Source organism: Oenanthe melanoleuca, chromosome 4 (assembly GCF_029582105.1).
Source record: "Oenanthe melanoleuca isolate GR-GAL-2019-014 chromosome 4, OMel1.0, whole genome shotgun sequence".
Taxonomy (NCBI): Eukaryota; Metazoa; Chordata; class Aves; order Passeriformes; family Muscicapidae; genus Oenanthe; species Oenanthe melanoleuca.
Window position 1 is genome coordinate 28,483,116 of NC_079337.1, and position 25,707 is coordinate 28,508,822.

Genomic DNA, 25,707 nt, shown 5'->3' on the forward strand with positions numbered 1-25,707 from the left:
CTGCTGCACAGAAAAAAAAGGTTTCCCTATACTATTCATTACAATTACCATTCCAAAAGGAGGGGAGATTAGCAACTCCAAGAAGAGGGATTTCATGCCCACCTGCTGCACTGTTCTCAGGCACATGTGCTTCATACAGGCTGTGACTGAATGAGATCACCTCCTCTTGCTCTTCTGTAAAGACAATGACCACAGCTGTGGCTGTTCGAGGTGCGATGCCTCGATCTGATGCTGTCACTAGCAGCTGGGTACTGAAGTCCTTGGAAGCCAAAGGCTCCCGAAGAATGATGTCACCTGTCTTCACATTAATCTGAAATAGAGTTTCTGCCATCATCAAATTAAAAATAATAGCTCCATTTGATCCCAGATCTGCATCCTCTGCTCTCACAGTGGCTACTGTCTCATTCACAGCAGTTTCAGCAGGCACAAAGATCCTGATAGGATTCTGTGAAAAAATGGGATCATTGTCATTGACATCATCAACAAGCACCACAACACTGACAGTGGTGCTCCTTGGAAAATAGGTGCTACAGTCACTTGCCACAACCCTAAATGTGTACTGGGACTTGGTCTCCCGGTCCAGTGCCTTTGTAGTAATGACGGATCCTGTGACACTGTCGATTGCGAATGCTCCATAGGTGTCATCAATGATGGAGTACATAACTTCACCATTCAGACCAGCATCTTTGTCAGAAGCAGAGAGGTCCAGGATGGCTGAGCCTTCCTCCAGGTCTTCTGTCACTGAGATTTGATACTGGGTCTCTGCAAACAACGGGCTGTGGTCATTTTCATCCAACACTGTTACACAGAGCTGTGCAGTGGAGCTTCTTGAGGGACTGCCTAGGTCATGGCACTCAATTACAAGAGTGAAATTGCTGATGTCTTCTCTGTCTAAGCTACGAGTGACCAGCAGCTTGCCTGACGTATTATTTAGAGTGAAGTGTTCTCCAACATTTTCACCTTTCAAACACATAAAAAATGAAAATATCACAAACAACTACTTTTAAAAAATAACCCTTGTGAATACTCTCTGCTAATTGCAATAACAAGGTCCAATTGTTCATACAGCTGGTGTGCTCATGTGTCTTTCACATATTTCATTTCTCATACAAATTAAAACCTGTATTTCATTATAATCAGTCAGTGGCAAGGAGAGCAAATGCAGAATGTCATATCAATTTACAGACTGGCTAATTGGCCAAATGCATATCCTTTTTCCCAAACCAGCCCACCTTATAAAAGCTCATGCATCTATGCTGCTGCATGAAGTGACCTCTTCCCAACCTATAAAGCATTGCTGACAACTGTAATTGCTTGCTCCTTGTTCTCTTTCCTTCCATCTCTTGGAATTCAAGAGTTGTGCAAGGTCATGATTTAGGGGCACTGGGAATAAATAAGAAGCAGAAAACTGAAAAGTCAGCATTTTTAGTAGCAGTGAATGGCATACAAACTTTATAACATGCTGTCCTGGGTTGGTGTTTTGACTGACTCCTCACCCTGCCCCCCCTTGGCCATGAAGCTGTCTGCTCCCGGGGGAGGGGCCGCCTGGGCTCTGCTCTGTGGACTGGCCTTGGTTTGCCACAGGCTTGGCTTAAGGGCTTCGCTTGGGGGGGGGGGGGAGGGGAGGGGGTGGGGCTCGGGCGGGGCGCGGCTTCTTGCTTGGCTCTGGCTGCTGCTGCTTGTGGCTATTGCTGCTGTGGTGGTGGCTCCTGGCCTGGTTTGTTAGTTAGCTGTTTTTCGCTTGATTTTTTGGCTTTATATTGCTTTAATTATTTGGTTTAGCTCGCTGCTGTTTAAGGCTTGCTGGCTATTCCGGCTGGTTTTTTTTCTTTTTCTCTCTCTCCCCCTCTCCCTTCTCCCCCTCACCTCCCGAGGATCAGCACCAGCTCCGGAGGGACCCTGCGGCCTGCCTCTGGACACCGGCCAGAGAAGCGTTTCGCCCTTCTAGTGAAGATCGAAGCGTCCAAGTTTCTCTCTCTCTCTCGGTGAAAACTTTTTTTGTCATCTGGGTCTATGCTGGGAAGTGTTTCTCTTGTATGTGTTAATAAATAGGTTTTTTCCACTTTTCCCCCTGAGTGAAATATTTTTTTCTTAAGTCCAGTGGGATAAAGAATTGGGGGTTTATTTCCTGGGGAGCTCTTCTGGGGGTTTTTTTCCCTAAGTTTGTCCAAACTTGGACACATGCAGAAAGACCAAAGGTAACTAAATTAAATGGCATAGAAGATCTCTACATTAAAACCAAGAAAAGAAAGGAATTCGTAACTGTTTCTTCAAAGAAAAAAGTGTTGATTTTTCACCTCTGCCTACACTTGAGTTATTGCTGAGAGCCACAAACCAGAGTAAGCACAGCAAACTTGTACAGGCTTTGAACAGCTATGGAGCTTACATTGGCATAATGGACACAGGGAGAGTTTGGCAAGATGGAAGCCAAGTATGACACTGCTAATTGCTGGGTGAAAGAAGTTCTCACAAAATAAAATTTAATAAATAGCATTAAATAAATAAAATTCAATTAATTCTTGGGTATATTTTCAAGGGTATATTTACATTCAGAATTCTACAACTATAACAAAAAGGACAAAATTATACCTTCAAGGTTAATGCCTCATTCCAGCATTCGGTATTTTTTTTGTTTTTCTCTTCTGCACTATTCCAAATCCAGAAAGCAGAATGAAAGTATGCCTGGCGAGTGCTTATTAGTGCTGACAAAAGGGTGAAAGATCTCTTTTCCCCACAAAAGAAACGTGGACAAAATAGGAACTAGGGAGGCCTAGTAAAGTCAAGACTAGTCTCAAACTTGGATGCTGCTGCTTATATATTCCCTGATTTATACTAACAAAATGATGGAATATAACTTACCAATTATTTTGTATCGTAGAGCTCCATTTTTGCCAGCATCCATATCTACAGCCCGAATAATGTAAATAACAGAAGGCTGTTGGTTCTCTGGAATAAAGATCTCAGAGGGAGGAAGAAGAAATGTAGGAGAGTGGTCATTTTCATCCAGTACTGTGAAGATTACTGTCACTGTGCTTGACAGTGATGGGGTTCCACTGTCCCGAACCAAAACTAAGATCAATAAAAAGAAAGCAAATTTCATTCAGTGGTTGTGGGTGCAATAATAGATGTTCTTTAATAATATCAGAGTAGGAGAGTTATGCGCTATGCTTCTGTGCTGGAAAGTCTTCTCAATTGCATTTAATTCAGAAGGCTTGAAAAAAGTAATGTTGATAGTAACACCTCACTCACTTCCCACTCTAGAGGCATTCATAGATATCTCACACTACTACCTTTAATACTGAAAACCTCCTGGGCTTCCCTATCCAGTGATGCAGCTGTTGTGAGTTCTCCACTGTCCGAGTTCATCTTGAATTTCTCATAACCAGCTCCGGGTAAGATTTCATACTGAAGGAAGGAATTCAGCCCTTAAAAACAGAACAGCAGTCTTAGTAAAACACAGTCTCACTCCTCACATTCAGGTCTACTTATTTGTATATTTCTTCTCCCTCCGAGTTCTTCTAAATGACAATTCCATACTGTTCCTGATCAGACCTACCATTTGTATATAATGCAGGGGTATCAGCCTTCCCATCTTTCTCTAGGAAACAGGCTAAAACTGTAAAAGTTTTTAGAAACCTTTCTTTCAAAGTTGCTCACCTTAGTTGAACAGGAAATGAGACTCAACATTCTTACCTATTATGGTTGTAAGATAATTCCTCCCACATTTCTTCTAGTTTTAACATCCTCTCTAGGAAAATATAATGTCATCTCTATCACACATATTATTATCTTTAATTAGCCTTTCATTACCTTTAAACCTACATTATACCTAAAAGATTTGAATGTTGTGCCCTCATTTAACCCTTCTGTGTTCTTCCCACCCAGAATTAGTCCTTTAGTAGGGCAGGGACAATTTACATGACACATCTAGTCAGTTGAAAACTCCTATTAAATGTCAAACACTGCCTGCTTGTTCTAATCTGCTGCAGTCAAGCACAAGACAATCTGCACTAGAGTAGGTGCAGAAACATCCATGCAAGAGGAAAAACAGAGCTTACAGTTTTTAACTTACTTGACTTCATTTGCCTTTGAATAGCTTTGTTAAGTGGCTGACAGAGCTACAGAAATTTGATTAAGATAATTACTACTGTTAATGCATTTTCACCTAAATTAAGTCAAAGGAAGGCCATATTCATACAATAACAGCAGGAAGAAAAACAACTTACAGAAATCCTTTCAGCCTTACAGAAGAAGGAAGAAAAATCACATCAGTGAAGACAAATCAAGGTGAACACTTTCAAAGGCTACAAGCATATATTTATCTGATCTGCCCATATCAGATAACATTCAACTACATTTTAAAAGCTGTTCACAGTTCTGTCTGCATTTATCTATCCTTTATCACCAGTATGCTACAGATGAAAAAAAAAAAAAACAGGAAAAAAAAAAACCCACACAAAGCTGCAGGTCTGATACTATTAGTTTCTTGCCTCCTGCAATTGAGCTTCTTCAGCCCAGTGCCTTCTCTGGCAGATTCCACAATGGACACTATTCCCAACCAGTGCTGAAAAAGAATGGGTGCCATCCAAGTTGACTATTCACACAACGCTGAAGTTAAAACTTTGAAACCTTAAAGAACACAGATATTTGACATCTTAATTACATTTATTTACCAAGCATTTACTGACTCCTTTCCTATATGCAACTGCTAGGATTGTAAAGCAGAATTAGGAAAAAGCTGCATGCCGTGTCCAGGAGAGGAGCATGCTGACTCTACACATTCACACATCAGAGCAGAGCAGCTAGCACATTTTCACTCAATCCAACCTGCTGGTTAATTATTCAATAGCACTGATCACATTTTAGGGGCTGAAATTACAAACTGAAATAAAAAATATCCCCCCTGTCCCAAATCCAGATTCAAGTCTCATCTCATCTACCTCAAGAAAAAATCTTGACTTACCTTAAATACGCTGCTTTTATCTTTGCTTTCCCATGCATATTTTTCCAACATGCATATTTTCCAATGTTAACATCTTTTACACTTGCATTTACTGATGATGAGCTGTCAGATGTAACCTGGGTGGGGTGAGGGCCATGGAGGGCTCCCTAAAGGCTCCCAAAGTCAGGCAATATAGAGATGCAGTAAGTGCAGGGGTCGTAATGTGGAGGAGAGAGGTGGCTGAACAAATGGTTTCAGGGATATTCATTTGAAAGAAAGCCATTCTGAAGTCAGTGATTTTGCTTGTGATTTCCCCCCAAAAAGACACTCTTCCAGTCACAGAGAAGGAAATAGAAAGGAAAATAAAACAAAAGGTTGATAATAACTGGTTCCTCCCAGTGGTGACTCAAGGAACATATGAAGTGAACAAAAAAGTGTGAGGGGAGAAAGTCCTCCACTGAGACTGTGCATATATTACTGGGATGTGAACTGCAATTTAAAGAGTGTGTGAAAATAAATATATGTAAGAACAAAAAAAAAAAAAAAAAAAAAAGAACACCATGACAGGAGTCATCTGATTCAAAAATTATGTTCCAAAACCATAAGAGAGTAGCATTATATTTATGACTCCTATATAAATCGAATTTTCTTACATTATGAACATCATTTCAATATTAATTTGAAACAATGCTATTACACACCCATGACTTGGGGCCAAACCATGTACATGGGAGAAAAAGACCCAACAGAAGGACTGTGGTTACTGGAAAATGTACTTTAAAAAAAATAACAGGAAGGAACCATCAACTGCAACAGTGCTCCAGCCCAAAGTGTCTGCACAGGCAGGCACACACTGTGCCTCTCAGTAGACTTGGAATGCCCTTCCAATCCACCCTGACTCCCTCCCACTAACTGCTCTGGACTTTTCCTTTCTGCTGTATTTCCCACAGCACGTGAAAAAAATACAAGTGATGGAAAAGGAGGGAGCAAGATTCAAGTAAATTCTCAGTTGTCTCCTTTATCTTGCAAACCTTTCTTCAAGTATCATCTTTTTAGCGATCCACAAAAGAAAGAAAATATTTGAAAAGTAAGATACAGAGGCAGACTGCAGTACAGCTCAGCTGTTATGGGGATCATAACAGACATAACATATCCATTCCTAATTTCTAAATACTTTACATACTTGTGGGGAAATGTCTTTTCTATATAATAACTCTATTGAGCTCACATCAGCCTTTTCTAATCAATATGTGCTCTACATTAAAATTACAAATCTTACTGAATACAGAAGATTATTCTGCTAACAAGTTCCATTATCTGCTATTAGGATAGCACAATCTTACACAATTCTAAAGAAAGTACAGAAAGTGAAGTCACAGTAAAAATGAAGTCAGTCACAGAGTTGAGACTACCTTTGGGCCAAAGATGGCAGTATTGTAATATTTAACTCTCTTTCCAGATTTTATTATTTATCACACAGATCTTGTATAACTACTCCAGCAGTTATACCTGAAACATCATATGCTATGCATTTTAGACAGTTCAAAAGAGCAGGTAGTTGAAGAACTGGAGGGAATCTTCTGTTGCTTAGCACACTTTCTCAGGTTTAGTCCTTACATGTGATTGACTGAGGAGACAAACCATCCCCACATCTTATTCATCCATTCTGTGTATTTTTGAAAAGCAATGCATTAACACTCTAGCATATAAAAGCCTACTTAAAATCCCGGGCAGCTTCCACAAGCCCTTCACATCTCAACCAACTGGAAAATCTTGGATGACAGTGCCCCTCTCTGGTCAGAAAAGATGAGTGCATATTTGCTGGTTCTGTTACAAATCCAAGACTCTTGACTAGTGAACTGCATTAAAACTATCCAAAATGCTCTGATTGAGAGCAACAAAATGCTTAGATATTACCTTTGAGTTAAATACTGTACGTTTGTTTATAACCAGAACACGTTGGCTCTCTTCATGAGAAACATACAATATGCTGCGTTGCCAAGAACACATTTTATATTTAATATATCCATCAGAGCTGCAAGTCAGAATATCTCCAAGCTCCAATAAAAGATTGGGAATCTGAACCAAAACTTGTATTTTGAAGCTCAAAAGTCATACATTACCTTGGGAAAAGTGCAACAGCTGTACACACAAGGCATCAAGATTGGATTGGTCCAAAAGTAAATTATGAGCAAAAGGCCACAAATTACCTGCATCTCGGTCCACAGCCTCCACTCTAACGACAAACTCCCCTGGATCTTGGTTTTCAAGAACTGCAGTCTCATAAACTTGCTTCAGAAATACTGGGGTCTCATCATTCACATCAAGAACAGTGATGGTTAGAACTTGTGTGGCAGAGAGAGCTGGGCTGCCGTCATCAAGAGCTATGACTGTCAAACTGTAGTGCTCCTGAACCTCACGATCTAGAAATTGGGCTGTAGTTAAGAGTCCTAATTTAAAGAGAAAAGGTTTTTTAAAAGTATCCTGGTCCAGGTTAGGATCCTAGTTGCTCCAGCACTCACAGCTTCAGTGTAGCATCACCTGCTACAAGGCTTATGGACTTTGCAGTCACTCATTACCTGTGATTCCCTCTACAGTGCTAATTGGCCCAGAAATACTGCCTTTGGCATCCAGGGAAATTGAGATTCATGGAAAATTCAAGTGAAGTTGAGAGATTGCTTTTTATCTAACTTTGGGTTTAACTTCTAAACTTTATTTAACTCATATATTTGTCTTCTTTTGCATGTAACTCATATTCAATTAAGACCTCTACAATTAGTGTCAGCTGCATCATCTAATGAATTCAAAATCAGAATAAGAACCAGATTAAGAACCAGATAGTAAGGTGATATTTGCATTTGTGAGAAAATCGTATGATAGTTAGAAACTAGAAAATTTCAGAGGGCTGAAGAATTAAATTCATCAGCACTTTGAGCCTCCACTGCACACACTGCACCCACAGTGTAATGCAGATTCCTCGATCTCAACTTTGCCTTTCCTCATGTGTACATATCATAACATACATGTGTGCACATGCTTTAAGTATGCATTATGGCAAATCAGAATGAAGTATTTCATTGCAAGTGTTTTCTTCCTGCCTTCCTTAGTGCAATGCCCCAGTACATCTACACAACACAGTAACAGTGTTATGCCAAAATTTCTGAGCTGAGTCTCACAGAGCTTGACCACTCTGTGCTGTACTTCCCTGCTTGTGTGCTGCTCTGCCCAAGGCAATCACCCCTGAGGACAGTTACCTGGGCAGAGTGCCACACTAATGTGGTATTTCACTATTGCACGGTATGCACTCCCAAAGTTACTGTGAGAATCACAACATGAGAAACCCCAGAGAAGAGAAGTTACAGTACCTGTGATTTTATCCAGTACAAATGCTTTGTTTTCATTGCCTGAAAGAATGTGATAAGTAACTTGTCCATTTCTTCCCTCATCAGGATCCTTTGCAATTACATGGTGTACAAGGAAGCCCACCTCCACATTCTCCATGACATAGGAAAGAGGTGAAGACATAAAACTGGGACTGTTGTCATTGGTATCTAAAATAACAATTTTCACAGCCAGGGAATCCAGCCGACGATCAGTCAGGTTTATTGCCTGGTCTTCTGCAAACACTGTCAAGATCACAGAACAAGTAATCTCCCTGTCTAGCGAAGAAGCTGTGGTCAAGGTGCCATACAAAGGGTGAATAAGAAATTGATTTTCACTCATGTTACTAATTTCTAAGGAATACTCTATTTTGCTGTTCAGAAAACTGCCATCTCCATCCTTTGCATTGAATGTGTAAACTAGAGTGCCAACAGGTACATTTTCTTCTATGCCAATCACTACAAAGTCATCTTGAAAATATGGAGAATGATCATTCTTATCTTCTACATCAATACTTAGGAAGAGAGTGCTATTTTGAGGGGGATTATTATAATCCTTTATAATAACTTGCAAAAGAAAGTGTGAATCTGTCTCATAGTCAAGCTCCTTGGAAAGATAAAGTTCTCCTGTCAAGCTGTCTATTTCAAAATGAACATTATCATCTTCAACAATACTGAAATGCAGTTTCCTGTTAAGTGCTAGATGGTTACTTGGTGCCTTCAGAGAATCCAACACTTGTGTAGGTTTAAAATTTTCAGGTACAACAAAGTGCTTGAAGTCTTGTGAGAAGCCAGATCTCCCATTGGGAAGTGGGATCACCTGCAACCAAAACACAAAGACTGCAATATTTTCCCACTGTTATTATGAATATTGTAATGTGTAGTGGGCTGGCCCTATCTGGATGCCAGGTACCAGCAAAGCTGCTTTATCACTCCCCTCTGCCACTGGACTGAGGACAGAAAACATAATGAAAGTTCATGAGCCAAGATAAGAACCAGGAGAGATCACTCGGCAAATACCATCACAGCCAAAACAGACTAGAATTAGAGATATTAAGTGAACTTATTGCTAACAAAATCAGAGCAGAATAATAAGAGGTAAAATAAGACCTTAAAAACACACCTTCGCCCCACTCCTCCCTCCTTCCCAGCTCTACCTCCATCTCCAAGGGTGCAGGGAGACAGGGAATGGGGGTTACGGTCAGTTCATCACCTGTTGTTACTCCCATTGCTCAGGGAGAGGAGTCTTTTAATACTCTTTAACTGTGGGAACAGCATTTGCCTTGCCTGTATTGATGTATGCTACTACAATCAATCCAAAATTAACCATCTTTAGGGTGACTTGAAAATAGCAGCCTCAATGACATTCAGCCTCTGACAAAGACTGGAAAAAGCAGCCCCACTGTAGCTTGATGAACAGCAGGTGGCTGGCTATGGAATGAGAACATGCTGCATATCACACTCCCGTGAAGAGCAGCTCTGTATAAACCAGCACAAATAAATGAGATATCTTTATACAAGGTTATAGAGACAGAATTTAGAAAAGAAAGCAACTTAATGGAGAAAATAAAAAAGTCTGTTGTCTTCCTCATTTTCACTCCTACTTGATATTTGGGGTTTTTTTCTGCCTACCTGGATATTTTCCTCCTATTTCCAGTGTTTCCATGATCTCCTACTAAATCACAAGCATCATCTACCTGCAAGGTGATCCAGGATGCTGTTACACATTCTTAACAAATCAAAATAAGTCTGCTGTCTCATTTCCTCCCTCATGAGAAAAACGGCTAAGGAAAATTATCATAAGACAAGGTGCTTACAGTTTTGAACTCCTTCCTTTTTCCAGTTTATTTCCCAATCTTACAATTTTTTTTTTTTCTTCAAAGAAACTAAGCATTTAACATAATCGCTCTATCTGTACAACATAAATAAATACCTGGATGTAAATAGCAGCACATCCTTGAAGTGAAGGCATCCCCTGGTCTTTGGCTGTGATCATCAATCTGTAGTCGGATCTCTCAGCATGTGACAGAGGCCGGGTTGTTCTTAATTCTCCACTGACAGCATCAATCTGGAAGTATCCTATATCCTCTTCTGTGTGGTAAAAATGGATATGTGTTATTGCAAAGCAGCAACAGCTTGCCACCATAGTACTGAACATTGTAATGTACAGCGAAAAAGAGCAGGACCCTGAGGAAAGGAACCTGCTGCACTCATTTGGATCTCTCTGGTTTGGTTTACCTCCTCTTCCTCCACTGAGTACACAGTTACTATAAATCACTTAATGTGAATTTAGAAAAATATGGAGAGAAACTCCATATAGTACTAAAGCAACTGTCCAGTTTTGTACCAACTTTACTCACACAAATGCTGTGTGCATTAGGAGGGCAATAGATAGCCCAGAACTGGTCCTCCTACTTCTAATCTAGGCAGACAGGGCCAAAGAAAGAATTAAGTCTTAGTCTCCAAACTGGCACAAAGGGTCAAGTATCTCCTGTGACTCACAGATTACGGGGTCAGCAAAGAGCACTGTTGACAACTATGATACACTGGGACTGCAGTGATGCCACCTGCCCTGCTTGTGCTCAGTACCAGAAGCCAGTTGAGGGCAGCTAGAATCTTAAAGCAAGCTGTTGCAGAACAACATGTGAATATTGGAAATTATGCTTGTATCTTTCATCAACGACTGGTGGCACTCTAATAATAAATGGATTTTATTTAAAGTTATTACTTGCAGCCACATCATTTATTTGAGAGTTGCAAATAATAATTTTACAACAGATGAATAAATAGCTCTTTGTGACTTAGAATTATAGAATCATTTAAGTTGAAAAGTATCCTTACGATCATCAAGTGGAACCTTTAACCCAACACTGCCAAGTTCACTAAACCATGTCTCTATGCACCATGTCTGCACATCTTTTAAATGCCTCTGGGGATGGTAACTCCATCACCTCCTGGGCAGCCTGTTCCAATGCTTGACAAACCATTAAGTAAAGAAATTTTTCCTAATATCCAACCTAAACCTGCCCTGGGAAAAGAGATTGATGCATAGCTCCCCCATTTTCAGGAAATGGAATACAAATTACTTTCAAATTTTAGTAAAATGGGAAAGTATCTATTACTTTGTATACATCACCAGAAACTGAAAAAATCACAATTGTTATAAGTACTTCTCTCTTAGAATACTATCCAAACAGCCTTCTGTTAAGTGAATTTTTAATAAGGTGTGCTAGCGGGTTAAATAAAGTCATGCAGCATAACAGCTGCTATTGCAGCAAGCAACCACGGTAAGAATAAATTCAGTGCAGATGTAGTAGACAAAACACACATAAAGAACTATATTTGCATTGGCACCTAAGTGAGCATGAAGCTGTTTACATTCTCCAAATCTGCACATTCAAATTAGTTAACTGCACATATAGACATTTACTTCTGTATCCAATTATATCATCTGCAACTGTAAAATATTTGCACCTGTAACATTTGAAGGAAAAAGCACTTAGCGAAATAGTTAGAAAACATTGGTCTGCTATTTTTTGCGTGAATATAGCTTTCTAATTCTCAATCAGATCCTTCTGAGTAGAGTCTTGCTGTCTGGAACACTAACAAGGAAACTGCAAACAAAAAGAAACAATATATAGAGACAGTTATATTGAATGAGATAGTCTTGCATTTTGCATTTTTTCATGGTAGTTTTGAAATGTTAATGCTGCTATATTACTGTTTTCATAAATAGCTTTTGGTTTACTTCCCTGGTGTAGGTCCCAACAGCATGTCTACAGTCACAGATCTGCTATTTTGTTTCATATAATATTTCATGACACAAAATCCCAGCTAAGTAAAATTCACAGGAGATACAAGAAACAAAACACATAATGTGAATTGCATGCATATATATTCAGTATTTTGCTAAAACCTATACTTAAAATATTCAAATTTTTCAAATATTGCAAATTAATTCAAATATTGCATGAAATAGTTTTGTGCATACTTTGGTGGCAATGAAAATAACAAACAAGTCTGAAAATATTGGAAAGAGACATTGTATAGAAGAAAAATCCCTTGGGACTTCCATTTAGTAAGTGTTTCACATTTTCATTTCTTTATCTAATACCACACTATAAAAGCAGTCAAAACTGAAATGCCCCATGTCTATTTTTCTGGTATTTTTATCAATCTATTTTTGAAATGTATTCCAAGTGTAGCCATTTGATTGAAAGTCAGAAAAAACTTTTATACTGATAAATAAGTTTAACAGCATGTCAGTTATTGTTCTAAGAGCTCATTCTTGCTGCATTTCCAAAAACATTTCCTTGGCTCTCATCTCCATAAGTCATCTAATCAGACAACTGCTGCTTATATCATACACCCTAAATATGTCCCTTTGTATCTGAGGAGAAAAGGAAGAAAGTATAGGAGAAATGGATAAGAAATAAGGAAACAGGAAAGAGCAGTTGAAGCATGGAACAGGAAAAAAATTTAATCTTTCAATAACTAGACTGTAAGGGCCCCAATCTCTTCTTGAGTAACCTGCAAAAGTAACCTGCCAATAAATACATAGGGTTTTATAATTAAATTTTTAATTTACATGAATTTCATTTTCATTTACATGAGGTTTTCCAAAACTCAGACACTCTCTCAGCTCTGTGCTCTCAAAGATGATCACAGAAACTGAAGTTAAAAAAAAAAAAAAAAAAAAAAGGTGGCCTGAGAAACACCAAGCATGTGAACTTTGGCTGGCTGAACATTCAGGCCTTACAGAAACTGGCATTTAGGCAAAATGGCCCAGAAAGCAGAATACAAAGTAATGCTAGAGATTTCTCAGAGATCAGTGACCTCAGCACACAGTGATAGTTAGCTATGTATTTTTACCTAATTCCCTGAACAACTGTTTCTTTCCTAGGTATGAAAATACTTAGTGGCCTGACCACGCCCTCCTCCTTTGAGACGATGTAAAAGTCGTTTCCCTTAACAAAAAAGAGGAAGGCAATGTCATGGCTCTGAAGGAACCTGAACATGATGAGGGCTTCTGCAGAAATGTAGCCCTCTGCAAGCCTAGGAATGTTCCCTTGCACGCTGCTTGCTACTCATTCTAGAGAACAAGGACTTTTTCACAGACAGATGGACACACTGGTGCATGCCAATTTGTGCATGTTAACAGTATAACTAGGCTTCTCTTGGCACTTATGTGGAAAACGGCTAATGTTGCATTCACGGAACTGCTCCAAACATAACTGTAAAAGCCTCTTTCAGTGCTAGTCTTAATACACAAAGCAGTAGTTCCAGATGCCCTATAAATACACACTAATTTCTGTTATAAATGCTATAGTCTATCCTACTGACAGTCATAAAGAAGACCAAGCAAATCTGGTCTTTCTAACTGCCAGCACCACTAATGAACAAATAGTACACACAGCTGGGATTAACCTCCCTCTGAACTAATGATGACACAGAAGTGGAGGTAGGATCATGTGACCACCCACTTCCATACACATACATTTTTAAAGGGCAATGTGCATTGATTTTCTAGGAAAAGGAAAGGGCATTTTGAAGGAAACACTTCCCTGGAACCTAAAATTCATCTGGTGTGCAAACCTCATAGTTCTTTTACAGGTTTTCCCTCATGCACTTTGTTGGCATTTGTCATTAACATTCCTGAGTAGCATAATATATTGCTCCTACCTTGACATTTCCTTAAGATCTCAAAAACATTAAAAATTACACAGCAACATTTACAAGCTTAACAGTTGACACCGACACTTGCAGCCCTTGATCTTGTGGCAGTCCCATGACTGAAGAAGAAAGCATTGGTCTGCATGGAGTTCTCCAGTTAACCTGCTATCTCTCTGTTTAAAAAATACGGCTGTAAATTAGATCATATTTCTTCTTCATATTTAAGTACCAAATAATGTCCCAGAGCTAGAAAATACTATTTTAAATATAAACCAAGCAAAAACTTCACCATGAAACAGAAGACCAGATGTTAAAGGCTGTGAGCCAACTAACAACAACAAAAATTACTATCAGAGAAGCTCAGCTGTTTCTGGATTTGTTTATCAGGAAAATATCTAGTTCCAAGGCTGGGAGAGATTTTTTAGTGGTTTTTACATTTTAAAAGCGGGGGAGATGGGGGTGTGTTTGCTGCTGTTTTTATCCTTTTGCTCTTTCCAGAGACAGCTTTTGCAAGACGAGTCATATTTGGTGTTGCTAGTAATTTTTATAATTTGAACTTTTACTTACTCCCCTCTGGGGCTCTACAGTAAAGCCAGTAGAAAATCCAATGTGCTGTTTGAAGAAGGGGATATAGTTACATATATGAACAGGCAGAGACCCCTGGAAAACAATTCCTGTACTTCCTAGCCATCAGTCTTCAAACAAAGGGTTGCACACTACTCATTCCCTTTTTCACAAAGGGAATCTTTTTGTGCAGAATATTCTTATTCACAGTGCAGAAGTCTAAGATAGGATCCAAATCCCTCTGGGATATATAGTCATTTATATCCAAATTAAGGGAATAATGTTTTCTTGCTCTGATGAAACACTAAACTCTACATGGAAATTACTAGAGATTACAAATTACAAGCTTAAAAAGTATTGATTACATTAAACTGGTAGAATAGAACAGAAACCAAACAAAAAAGAAATAGTTCTGTTCCTGGTAGCTCTTACTGTTTTGAAGCAATAGTGAAGGAAAGCAGGAGGAACAGACCTGTTTTCCTTCCTGTTTACAGATGGAGTTCTCACTTTCATGAAAGTGCAAGTGGTATGCAGCAAAATCAGATATCTCATCTATGTCTCCTACTGGTATTAATGCCCCAGGTCCCACTCAAGTTCTAATTTAGGACTGCTCTGTTATTAATTTCACTGCAAATAAAACTGGATCCTGCAGCTTACCCCAGAAGTGAACTATTACATGTAGGAATTATGGGGAAAACTAAAGAGAAGTGTTTTTAAGCGGCCACACTATGTCAGGTTAACACAGTGCTAAACAAAGGGTGAAACCTGAACTAAAATCACAAACCTCATTGTTTGCCCAGATTATCTGCTGATCTCTCGGATCCCTGCCTCAGACTGTCACAAACTCTTATTCTAGCAGGAAAATTTTCAACCAGTCATGGGAAAGGGAGATAATTTTTCCTTTAAGATGTTAAACAGTTGATTGAAATACAAAACTGTAGGGTACAAGATCATGGTCCTAATCTTTTCTGAATGCTGGTTGAACACTCTCTGGCCAGCCACAGAGGCAACTAAACCCTGTGAAAGATGGGGAAAAGAGTGAAGGAAGGAAAGACAACTCCTTGCACTTTCTTAGATACTTTGTGAGACACATGATGGTACTGATTTCTATTTACAAAGGCAGCTTTATTCTACCAGGCACAAAATGAACACAAAACCTTGTATGATACACAGCTTTTCTAAAATGCTAGTTATTTTAATATATCTTTTGCTATTAATAACCCTTTAAATTCTTACCTGATTCTACCGAATATAATACAACACTGTTGTTTCCGGAATCGAAGTCTTTTGCAAAGATGGTGGTAACAAGTGTCCCTGATGGCTGCCCTTCCAAAACCTGTCACCAAGCAGTTTATAAATGATTTGCAATTATACATGGATAAAGCCACTCTTAAAATAAATCCCTTGCCATAACACAAGAGTTTAGCTGCTGGTCCATTTTCCATTTTAGTAATATTTATAGCGAGTGTAATGGTTAAACAACAGAGTTATAGCAACCCTCCATGGTGCGGAGGTCGGAAATCAGAAGGGACCCCACTGCACACACGAACAGAATAATGCTCCTGTTATCCTTTAGATCTGGCAGGGTGCAGCGCCCCGGTTTGGGCGGACCCGCAGCTCCCGGGGCGCGGCGCTCGCTGTTCCCCGCCCACCTGTCGGCGCAGCGCCCCCTGCGGAAAGCGCGGCGCGTGGTCATTGCGGTCGCGCACAGAGATGCGCACGGCGGCCGTGGCGCTGCGCCGGGGCCAGCCCGCGTCTGTCACCAGCACCCGCAGCGTGTACTGCGCCCGCTCCTCGCGGTCCAGCGCCGCCCAGTTTATGATTTCACCTGACGGCCAAGGAAAAGGGGGGAGAAATGGAGTTAGGCGTTTACTGTATGCTAGCACTCAGCACGTGCAATTATTCATTTAATTTCATGTGAAATAATGATATGTGCCCTCTGATACACCTGATCACTGACATGAAAACCTCAGCTTTCCAAACCCCATTCTGCAAAAACATTCCGTCAACCACAGTTTTATATATGCACTTTAGTGCCCTGTGACATCTTTTATTATATGCTAGGTGTCCCAGAGCAAGGTATAAAACTGTATGAACCAAAGTGGTGACCTTCCAAAGAAATCCATCTGGCCTACACCACACTCCAGGACAGGGAGTCTTTTTTAATTATATACATTAATCATAAACCCTTATGTCTCCCATATATTCTGGTAAACCCAGCAAATAAATCTGACCAATTTTCTCTCTATTTGCTTAGCCATACCCAATATAGCTGGAGATTTGTGGTTGACCAAAGCTCATAACACAGATAACCACATGGTTTTTTTTAAATCTTCTTGTTTAACTCCTAATACTCTGTTTGCCTGTAAACTTCTGTAAGTGTACACAAAAGAAACCAGCTTTTATTTTGAGATTCATACAGAGAAATTCTGAGAAAGCCTATTCACTCCCCATGGGGACTGGACATCTGGAAACAGGAATTTTAAACAGCAGATCTCTGCTGTCTACATATCATTTGGCTAAACTGGATTATTTACAGTGCCAGTGTCCCTTGAAAGGATTCCCTTCCTCTAGACTCTCCATGCTCTGGCCTCTGGTGTTATACTGTGTAGATATAACCCCTATTACTTGAGGCATTTGGGATTCATTGTAGAGTACACCCTATACAGTGAAAATTTTCTCTCAGCCAGTTTGTTTCCTGTCATGCCATGTACAACATGAACTCAGTTTTGATGTCAGTTACAAAAGCATTCGCAAGTATTTTAAATCATTTTTTGTCTAATAATTTTTGTCTAACTTCACATGTACCTTTATAGTTACTTATGGCTGATCTGTACTTTTCAACTCTATGTAAACAGAGGCAAAAAAATTTCTCATATGAACTACTGAAGCTATAACTTAAAACGTCCTTAATTTGTTTCAGCCAAACAGCAAAACTTGTGACTAAGTGATCTGAACAAACTCATGAAAAAAATAAAATCCTAAAGGCTAGTCCATTCTTCATGAAAATGTATTTGGTTTATTTCGTTCTCCAAATTGTGAAACTCTGAGTTAAAATATTCATATATCAACCCAAAAGATTCACAGCAGTTTCTGATAGCTTTATACTTTACTTACATGCCCTCAGGGAAGGCTGCATTCCAAAAGCAATATTAGGCAGATTACAAATCATAAAATGCTACCTGTGTTAGAATTCATCTTGAAGTACTTTCCATCAGACAACAGGAAATAGGAAAGCTGTCCATTTCTTCCTGAGTCTTTGTCAACAGCTGTAATGGTGCCAATCACACCACTGGGAATTGGATTTTCCTCAATCTCAAAGAAGTAGGTCTTATGCATAAACATGGGAGAATGGTCATTTTCATCCAGGACATTCACTATTACAGTTGTACTTGCATTTTGCCTAAGGTTTTTGTCCTCAGATGTGCTGACCAAAGCTCTAAAACTCAGCATCTGTGTGCATTCATAGTTCAAATGTTTCCGAAGATAAATCCAGCCAGTATCAAAGCTGATTCCAAATGCAACAGAATCAGTGCTAGGCTCTAAGGAATACGTCAGATTGGAGGCAACGCTCTGTGAATTATGTGACTGGGCTTGAACCTGAAGAATTTGGGCACCTAGAGAGGTAGCTTCACTGATTTCTACTTGATACATCAAGCTTTGGAAAACCAAAGTAGGGCCCATCTTCTGCTCTTCAATTACCACTGTCAACATCAGCAAAGAAGCCAGAGGAGGACTTCCACAGTCTTCAGCTGCTATGTGTAGAGTATATTCCTGCTGCTTTTCCGCAAACACTGTCCTGGTAAGGTTTACCACTCCAAGACTTGGATCAATGTTAAATGCATCTGACTGCTTGCTTGCAATACTGTATTTGATTGCCCCATTTAGGTGACTGTCTTTGTCTTCAGCACGAGCAATGTAGACAGCAGTACCAGGAGGCTGGGTGTGTGAGATGGTTACCTTATCAGATTTGGTAGGAAATACAGGAGGGTTGTCATTAATGTCTGTCACAGATATGTTGACTTGAGTGCTGGTGTAGATGGGATAATTACCCAGCTGTGACTGAACAGTGAGCACCACAACAGACTGAGCTTCATGGTCAAGCTGTTTCTTGGTGCGGATAATGCCAAACTGGGAGTCGACAGAGAACTTTCCATGCGGATCACCAGAGCAAATTCTGTAAGAAACCACCTCTAACGAATCTAGAAATGGAAACAACAACAAAAAATGTTTAAAAAAAAAAAGAAAAAAAAAAAAAGGAAGCAATAACAAACATTGGCAAAAATGTCTGGGGAGAATGCATGCTGTTAAATTGTTACATTCAATTGAATAAATGTGAGCTACACAGATGTTTGACATTCTTGGGTTTTTTATGCTTCCTTCTCCCCAACCCTGGAGCCCTTCAGTAAAATATGAATGCATACAGTTGGTCCACTTCTGCATTGTTTGATTTTCGTCACACTGGTATTACATAACTCTATAGAGAAAACCGCATAATAGCCTCTTGTTTTTCCCTGATCTAAAATACAGGAACAACACTCCTAAAAATTACTCTTGTGGGAGCAATTTCACTACACACAGGCATTCACTATAGCAAGGAATGAAACAGGTGGCAGTTCCCTGAAAAAAAAAATGTTTTTTAATAAACTTACTGTTCATGGGTGACCACTGTTGTAACATTTATACATCAGATACTACTAAAAGCACAAGCTGTCTAAAGATTCAGGCTTACTATAAGGCCACCTGGCGGGTACTATTTTCACCCTGAGGACAGTCCTTCCCAAAAGAAGGAAATGGGAGGACCTGACTAATCAATCTTGTATGAAACCTTGTCATGTGCCACTTTACATGCACAGATCCATCATCAGGCTGTTATGTGGACTCACAGATCCCACTGCTCTGCATAGGAACCAAATACGTACGGCTCTCAGGGCTTTTTATGACCAAGGACCGTTAGGAGCTAATCCATTACCCTTTACAAATAATAACAAAACCAGATGGATTAAATATATTTTCAGAAGGTCCCACAAACATTCACCTGGACTTCTCCATTTAATTTGAGACAATGTAGGGTTTTGTTTGGTTGGTTGGTTTTGGCTTGGTTTTTTGAGGGGCCAGGAGCACTTCTTGAAGATCCTCTGAAACTTCTGAATACTCTCTAAGTATTGCTCTGAGATTTGCTTTGCTTGGCTAATACTAATATGAGCCAGACTGTCACACTTATTTAAAGTTTCATATTATGCTTCCTATCTCCCCATTTACAATTATAGAAATCCACCAGAAAGAAAACGGAGGCTATTGCCAATCTCCATGGACCACCAAGGAGAGTATCATGAATCTCCAACTGTTCTAAAGAGCATCCTGATAAACCAGCCATTACACCAATTGCTGGAAATACCAACAGTAAATTCTATTTAATGCTTGACAGACTGAATGAATAACACAGACATTTATGGGAAAAAAAATCATCTATAGCTATTTCCAGTTAATGATCACAACAAAAATGCAGCATAATCTCTGACTAAGAATGTGACTTACCTGGGGGCTTTCTGGCCTTCACAGTGCCAATCACGCTGCCTTCAGGTGCATCTTCTGGAACAGAAAAGCTATACCAGGATCTCTCAAATATGGCAGGGACCAAAACAGTCTGAAGGATGTTTACTGTGACAGCTGCATTGCTAGCAGAGGGAAGACCACCCCCATCCTGTGCAGAAACAATCAGGAAGAGTGCAGAATGTGCCAGGTGGCCAAAAGCTGAGGTCAGGTAAATAATTCCTGAAAGTACACAGAAATAAAATAGCAGTTAAGAGAGGTGCAAGATAAAATTCAGCAGGCTGTCAAAATAGTTTCAACATGTATCACTACTCTAAGAGACGTTCAGATCATGTGGACAAAAATCAGCACTCCCAATTCAATTTCTGAGAGCCAAGTTCTATTCAAAATATATGATCTTTACCATTCACAGAGCCACTGAAACACACGTTCTGTTTCAAAACACAGTATCTATAATTCTGATTTTAGAAATACAGATTCAGTTAAATCTTTAACAATGCTATATTTACTACTACTGCTAGTCTATGGCAATTTGGAAATGCAACGGGGTGGAAAAAAAGTATTGTTACAAAAGGTTAATTTATTTTCGCAAATGGTAAAGATAATGTTATTTCAGGCAGGCTGCGGAGACATTCTGCTTAAGTAATTCCTGAAACAAAACATCCACAAAAATGGAGCCAAAGCCTCAAAATACAGATCTTCAGAGCAGGGAGCTCTGTGGAAAGTATCTGGGAAGCAATCACCTGCTGTCTGATCACAAGCTTCTGTCAAAATACCCTTTAATAGTGAATTATAAGGTCCATTAAATTTGCAAGCTGCTAACAATTACATTTTATATTAACTGTATGAAGTAATTATTTGAAAAGAAAATACAATGTTCAGTCCCAAAATATAGCACTTTGGATGTACATTCCTCAAGATAAACTACTTGTGAAGTAAGCTTTTCAACTTGAAAATGAAGATAAAAGGTGACCAAATGCAGGAAAATTTTCCTAGCAATGAGTGTGTTTAACTAAATATACACTAAATGCTAAAATCACAGTGTGCTAAATAGTAAAATTGCAGCAAACTCAAGTGATTCAACTAATAGGGACAACTTTTTACATACCAACAGATATTTTTAAGAAATCACCTAGCTTTTTGTAGAAGCTGGTGAAGACACAGAACTTCCGGCAGTTCAGTAAAACCACACCTTTTAAACGTTGGGCTACCTTTATAATTTCCTGGCTGTCAAGACAAGTTTAGTAGGGATGATGTCTGCCATTCAAGTTGGACATTTAGTGGTTAGACTGGGTAAAACTCATGTCAGCTCAAAGTGTCTTAGGAGAATCAATGCATGATTAAGTGAGAATATACCTTCTCAGGATTTAGGGTGAAGTCACAACACTAATTTTCTACAACCCATTTTTAAGCAGAATAATGGAAAATACATAAAATCCTTATAAATATTCGAATGTGCATGCAGTATATTTTCAAAATATACTGCCAAGACACTATAATAAACTGTGTCTTGACATGCTTAAAATGCAGTAAAAGGGTTTTTAGGATCAAGAAAAAATGTTTTTCACTAACAAAAAAAGGGACTCTTCTTCCAGTGTGACAAATCACACTCAATCTCAACAGTGATACAGACAGATCCAGGGTTCAGTACTGATCCAGCTCCTTTGCTAATAATTGATGCAATTCTAAGAAACAACCCTATTTTGTTTTTTTTTTTTTTTCTTCTAATGGTTGAGTTATAGGATTACTTAAGCAGCTCAACAAAATAGTCCTTCAAGGACATAAATTTTTGGCATTTGCTGAGGTAATCTGAGGAATTGCAGCTTGAAGGAAAAAAGGATTTAACTATTTTTTATACACATAGATTTGTATACAAATATACATGGAATACAGATGCATACATAGATTTTGTAGCATCATTTCTGTCAAATTAATTTAAATCAATCAAATGGACTGTATGTTATTAATTTGACCAACTTTTCTATATTTTTCTACTGACAAGGATATAAATATGTCCTTCTAATTTTAGAGACTTCAAGAGGTATGTGGAGAACTGGAAAACTTCTACAGAAGCACCAGACTGAAAAATCTCACTCTTAGAGTAGTAACTAAAGATTCTGGAACATCCTTTTGCAAAAGGTGGAGCAAGCAGTGCTCCACTCCAGGAGCTCCGAAGACCTGATGGAACAGAAATATTTCAGAACCAAAGCTCCTTCTCTGCTGACCTAGACACATTGCAGCACACTCCATGCCACTCCAGTTACAGGAAGCAAAAAGAAAGTTAGTAAAAGATTTTGTTTTCTCCCTTCCTTCTTTTGCTGTGTCATAGGGGAAAAGGGGAATAGGCAAGTATATCTTGCCTACTCATCTCTCTTGCAGGATACCATAAGAACAATTGTAGAATCCAAATAAAAAGTATGTGTTTTCTATATAGTTCCCTTCAACCTCCAAAATGATAGTATGCAGAAATTTAATAACCCATTTTGACTTTTAACTGTGCACATTTTATTTCTTTCATCTCTTGTAGTTCTGGGCATTAGCTTTGCATCTGGTGATACATAATCTATAAAGACATTTGAGATAGGTCTGCCATATGTTGGTGAACATGGCTCATTAGGCTCTATTATGGCACCAACTGACAGGAAAGAAGCCGTAGAAGAAAGCAGCATCTGGGATTTCACTTTCTGTATGATTAGGTAAAACAGTGGACTGTGACTAAAATGGATAGTCAGGACCACTTGGGCTAAAAGCAGCTGCCAGAACATCTCAAAGCAGGCTGGCTGGGTGCATTTCATTTGCTGCAGCAGGGTGCAGGAGGTGCCCAAGTACTACACTGCACAGGCAGAAACACAGGAAATTGCAAGGAGCAGGAACTGTCAAAATCATAGGTTCAGTGTGTGAAGCTCAACAGAGGCATTTCTCACTAAGAAAAAGGCTGAAGATGAACCATGACTTTCCTTTCTTCTCCATTCTGCAATTTAATTAAGATTGGGGCTTATTATTGTTATTACCACAATCCTTTACAGCCTGTTATTTAAGGCTTCGGAGAACTTAAAAGACAAATCGGTTCCTGTGGTACAGAATATATTCTTCCATTCTGAAAAACAGTTTCTATAAACATTGACAATGAAAAGGGAATAATGAGACAGCTCATCTGCAAGGAATGTTTTACCGAAGCTCCCAATGGGAGATCACAAAGACACAAGTGTGGGTCCACTTTAAGAAAAGTGCCACCTTTCTTACAGCTTGACTCACCATATAAATGGTCTTATCTGCTGCCTTTAAAAACATTTAATTCTTATTTTTCAAATTAATATTTATATCACTGAAGTGCTTTGAAGATTTTACCTCTGGTTAATTCCTTATTCTGCATGAGAGAGAGCTCTAATCAATTCTGCTTCACAGGTGAACAATCTTATAATTACACACTAGATGAAGCATTAACATACAGCCTCATTCACATCTTGGCAATCTCATTTTCTTGACTAGATCTGCATGGGTGTAATGGATTGCAGATCTGAGCCCTTATAAATCAAAAGCATGACATACAAACTACCTGCTGTCTGGATACGATCTGGATACAGATTTCATGCTGGATGCATGCTAGCAACTGCCACTACAGGCTGTAGCCTGGGAACAGCTCTGCTCCAAGGCAGGTCAGCACAGTGTCACGGTGTGACTTGGGTTTTGCCAATTTTAATATATTTAATTTCTTTCAGACATAGGATTTAGGAGTAAAGACAATGCAGGCTTAAAACTTACAAAAATACAAGAAGAAATTTATTAATAACACAACGAGAATTCAGAATAAGATTCCTAGATTATTCCCTCTTCCCCTTCCCTTCATTCCACATTCCTTAACAACATACAGAGAACACTTCAGTCAGTTATCCACCCAAATAATCATTTCAGTTCACTTAAGAGAGAAAAGTCCCTTTTTTTAGTTATCGCTTAGGGGGTGTCTTCACCTTCACAGTCTGCATCCGCCCAGGACCTACAGAACCATGAATTTTCCTCCCATTTACACAGTCCTTCCAGAGCCGTATTATGGGTTACGATTCACACATGGGGTACTACTTTTAAAGGCAGGCTGCTGAAAAACAAAATTCTCTTCATCTCCTTCTCTATCAAATATCGCTGTTCATATTCCAGTTCCAAAACAGAAAGCTCAATTTCCCCGAGGCAAAAAGTCTTCTTCTCAAGCACCCCAAACCTCCCCAAGTATATTTCACAGTTTAAAGGAATTTTAGTGAAGTCACAATCCCCTCATAGCCCCACAAAAGAGGTTTTCAGCTACTTATCAGTTGCATCTTTTCAATCTCTTCCCATCAGGAACTTTATCTCCATTCTGCTGACCTCTCTGGACTCCATGCTTCATTCCCTCTCATTCAGGAGAGCCCAGGAGATCGAGTATCTTATCCAGGCATAAAGAAGTCAAAATTGTATCCAGATCGTGAAGAAGCCATGTGGGCAGTTGGAAGCCTTTTCCCTCAGAACGGGGAGGAGAGGGGGGAAGGGAGAGCCTCTGGTGGCTCCCCAATCCCCCCCACTTGGCCATGCCACGTGGAGAGTCCAGCCCGGGCCGCATGGGGCCACCCGGAGCCATGCGGCCAGGCCAGGCCCCCCACCAAGCTGGGGCCAGGGTCCCGAGCCGGGCCCTGCAGAGTCGGGGCTGGGATGCCGGGCCCAGCCCCAGGTCGAGCCGGGAGCTGGGAGCCGGGCCGGAGCCCCAGCCAGGGACCACTGCACCTCAGGAGGCCGGAAACCAAAAGAGAGGACGATTAACTTGATCCACTGTGATTTGTGAAAGCAAAATAACTTTTAATTGGTTTCCCGAGCTGTCCATCACCAAATCAGCTCTCTGAGTGGTGCCAGCAGCTCACAGAGGAAGTTCCCAGAGACTGGAGAGCCACTCCCACTCCCCAGCCTCATGAGGCTTGCCCTGAGGCGAATCCACTCCTCCTCCCTAGCACGTGAAACCAACACACACAGGCGTGCTGGAACTTACAGATGTTTTGCTTCAGAACAATCCATGCTTAAGGGCTAGCAGAAATTGTTACAATAGTTTGGACTATTGAATGCATGGGGAGAAGTAGTATTATTGAAGGTAAAATCATGACTGCCAACTCTTTCATCTGCTTCATACTTCCTCACTCACTGTACACAGTAGGGCATGAACTTCCAAGAAGTCTTGCTCTTTGCTTTGTGCCTATTCGCCCAGAAAGTGCAAATACACTAATGAAGGACAGGACTCCGTGTCAGAGGATACCATCCTCTAGTAATGGCAAAATTTCTCATGGGATTTTGCTGTTCTTATTTTTGTGCAAGTGGACCCTGTCCCACAAGTGGGTTAACTGCTGTTTCTCAACAGTTAAAGGCAGGAGACAGGAATCCGCATGTAATGATTCTTCTAAAATGTATTTTTTATTACATTCATGATCCTGCGTTCAGTCCTAATCTTGCAACAGCATACAGCACTGTTGGGGGTTGGAGTTTGTTCCCTTTTTCTCTCTGTGGAATTTTCCCGATTGTGATACTAAGAAAACCTGTTGGGCTACACCCTTGCTCATGATGGTTAGTGACAAAAGAGGTGGG

General features: G+C 39.7%; 1 protein-coding gene across 1 annotated transcript in view; it reads right to left on the reverse strand.

The window, feature by feature from the left end:
- The window catches only part of DCHS2 (dachsous cadherin-related 2), a 94,364-nt gene that overhangs the window by 21,723 nt on the left and 46,934 nt on the right, over window positions 1-25,707 (reverse strand). The window contains 10 exon segments of the mRNA XM_056490751.1: window positions 103-960; window positions 2,860-3,069; window positions 3,291-3,425; window positions 7,153-7,392; window positions 8,308-9,142; window positions 10,256-10,413; window positions 15,796-15,895; window positions 16,212-16,387; window positions 17,742-18,761; window positions 20,098-20,334. Of these exon segments, the coding sequence (XP_056346726.1) occupies window positions 103-960; window positions 2,860-3,069; window positions 3,291-3,425; window positions 7,153-7,392; window positions 8,308-9,142; window positions 10,256-10,413; window positions 15,796-15,895; window positions 16,212-16,387; window positions 17,742-18,761; window positions 20,098-20,334 (3,969 nt within the window).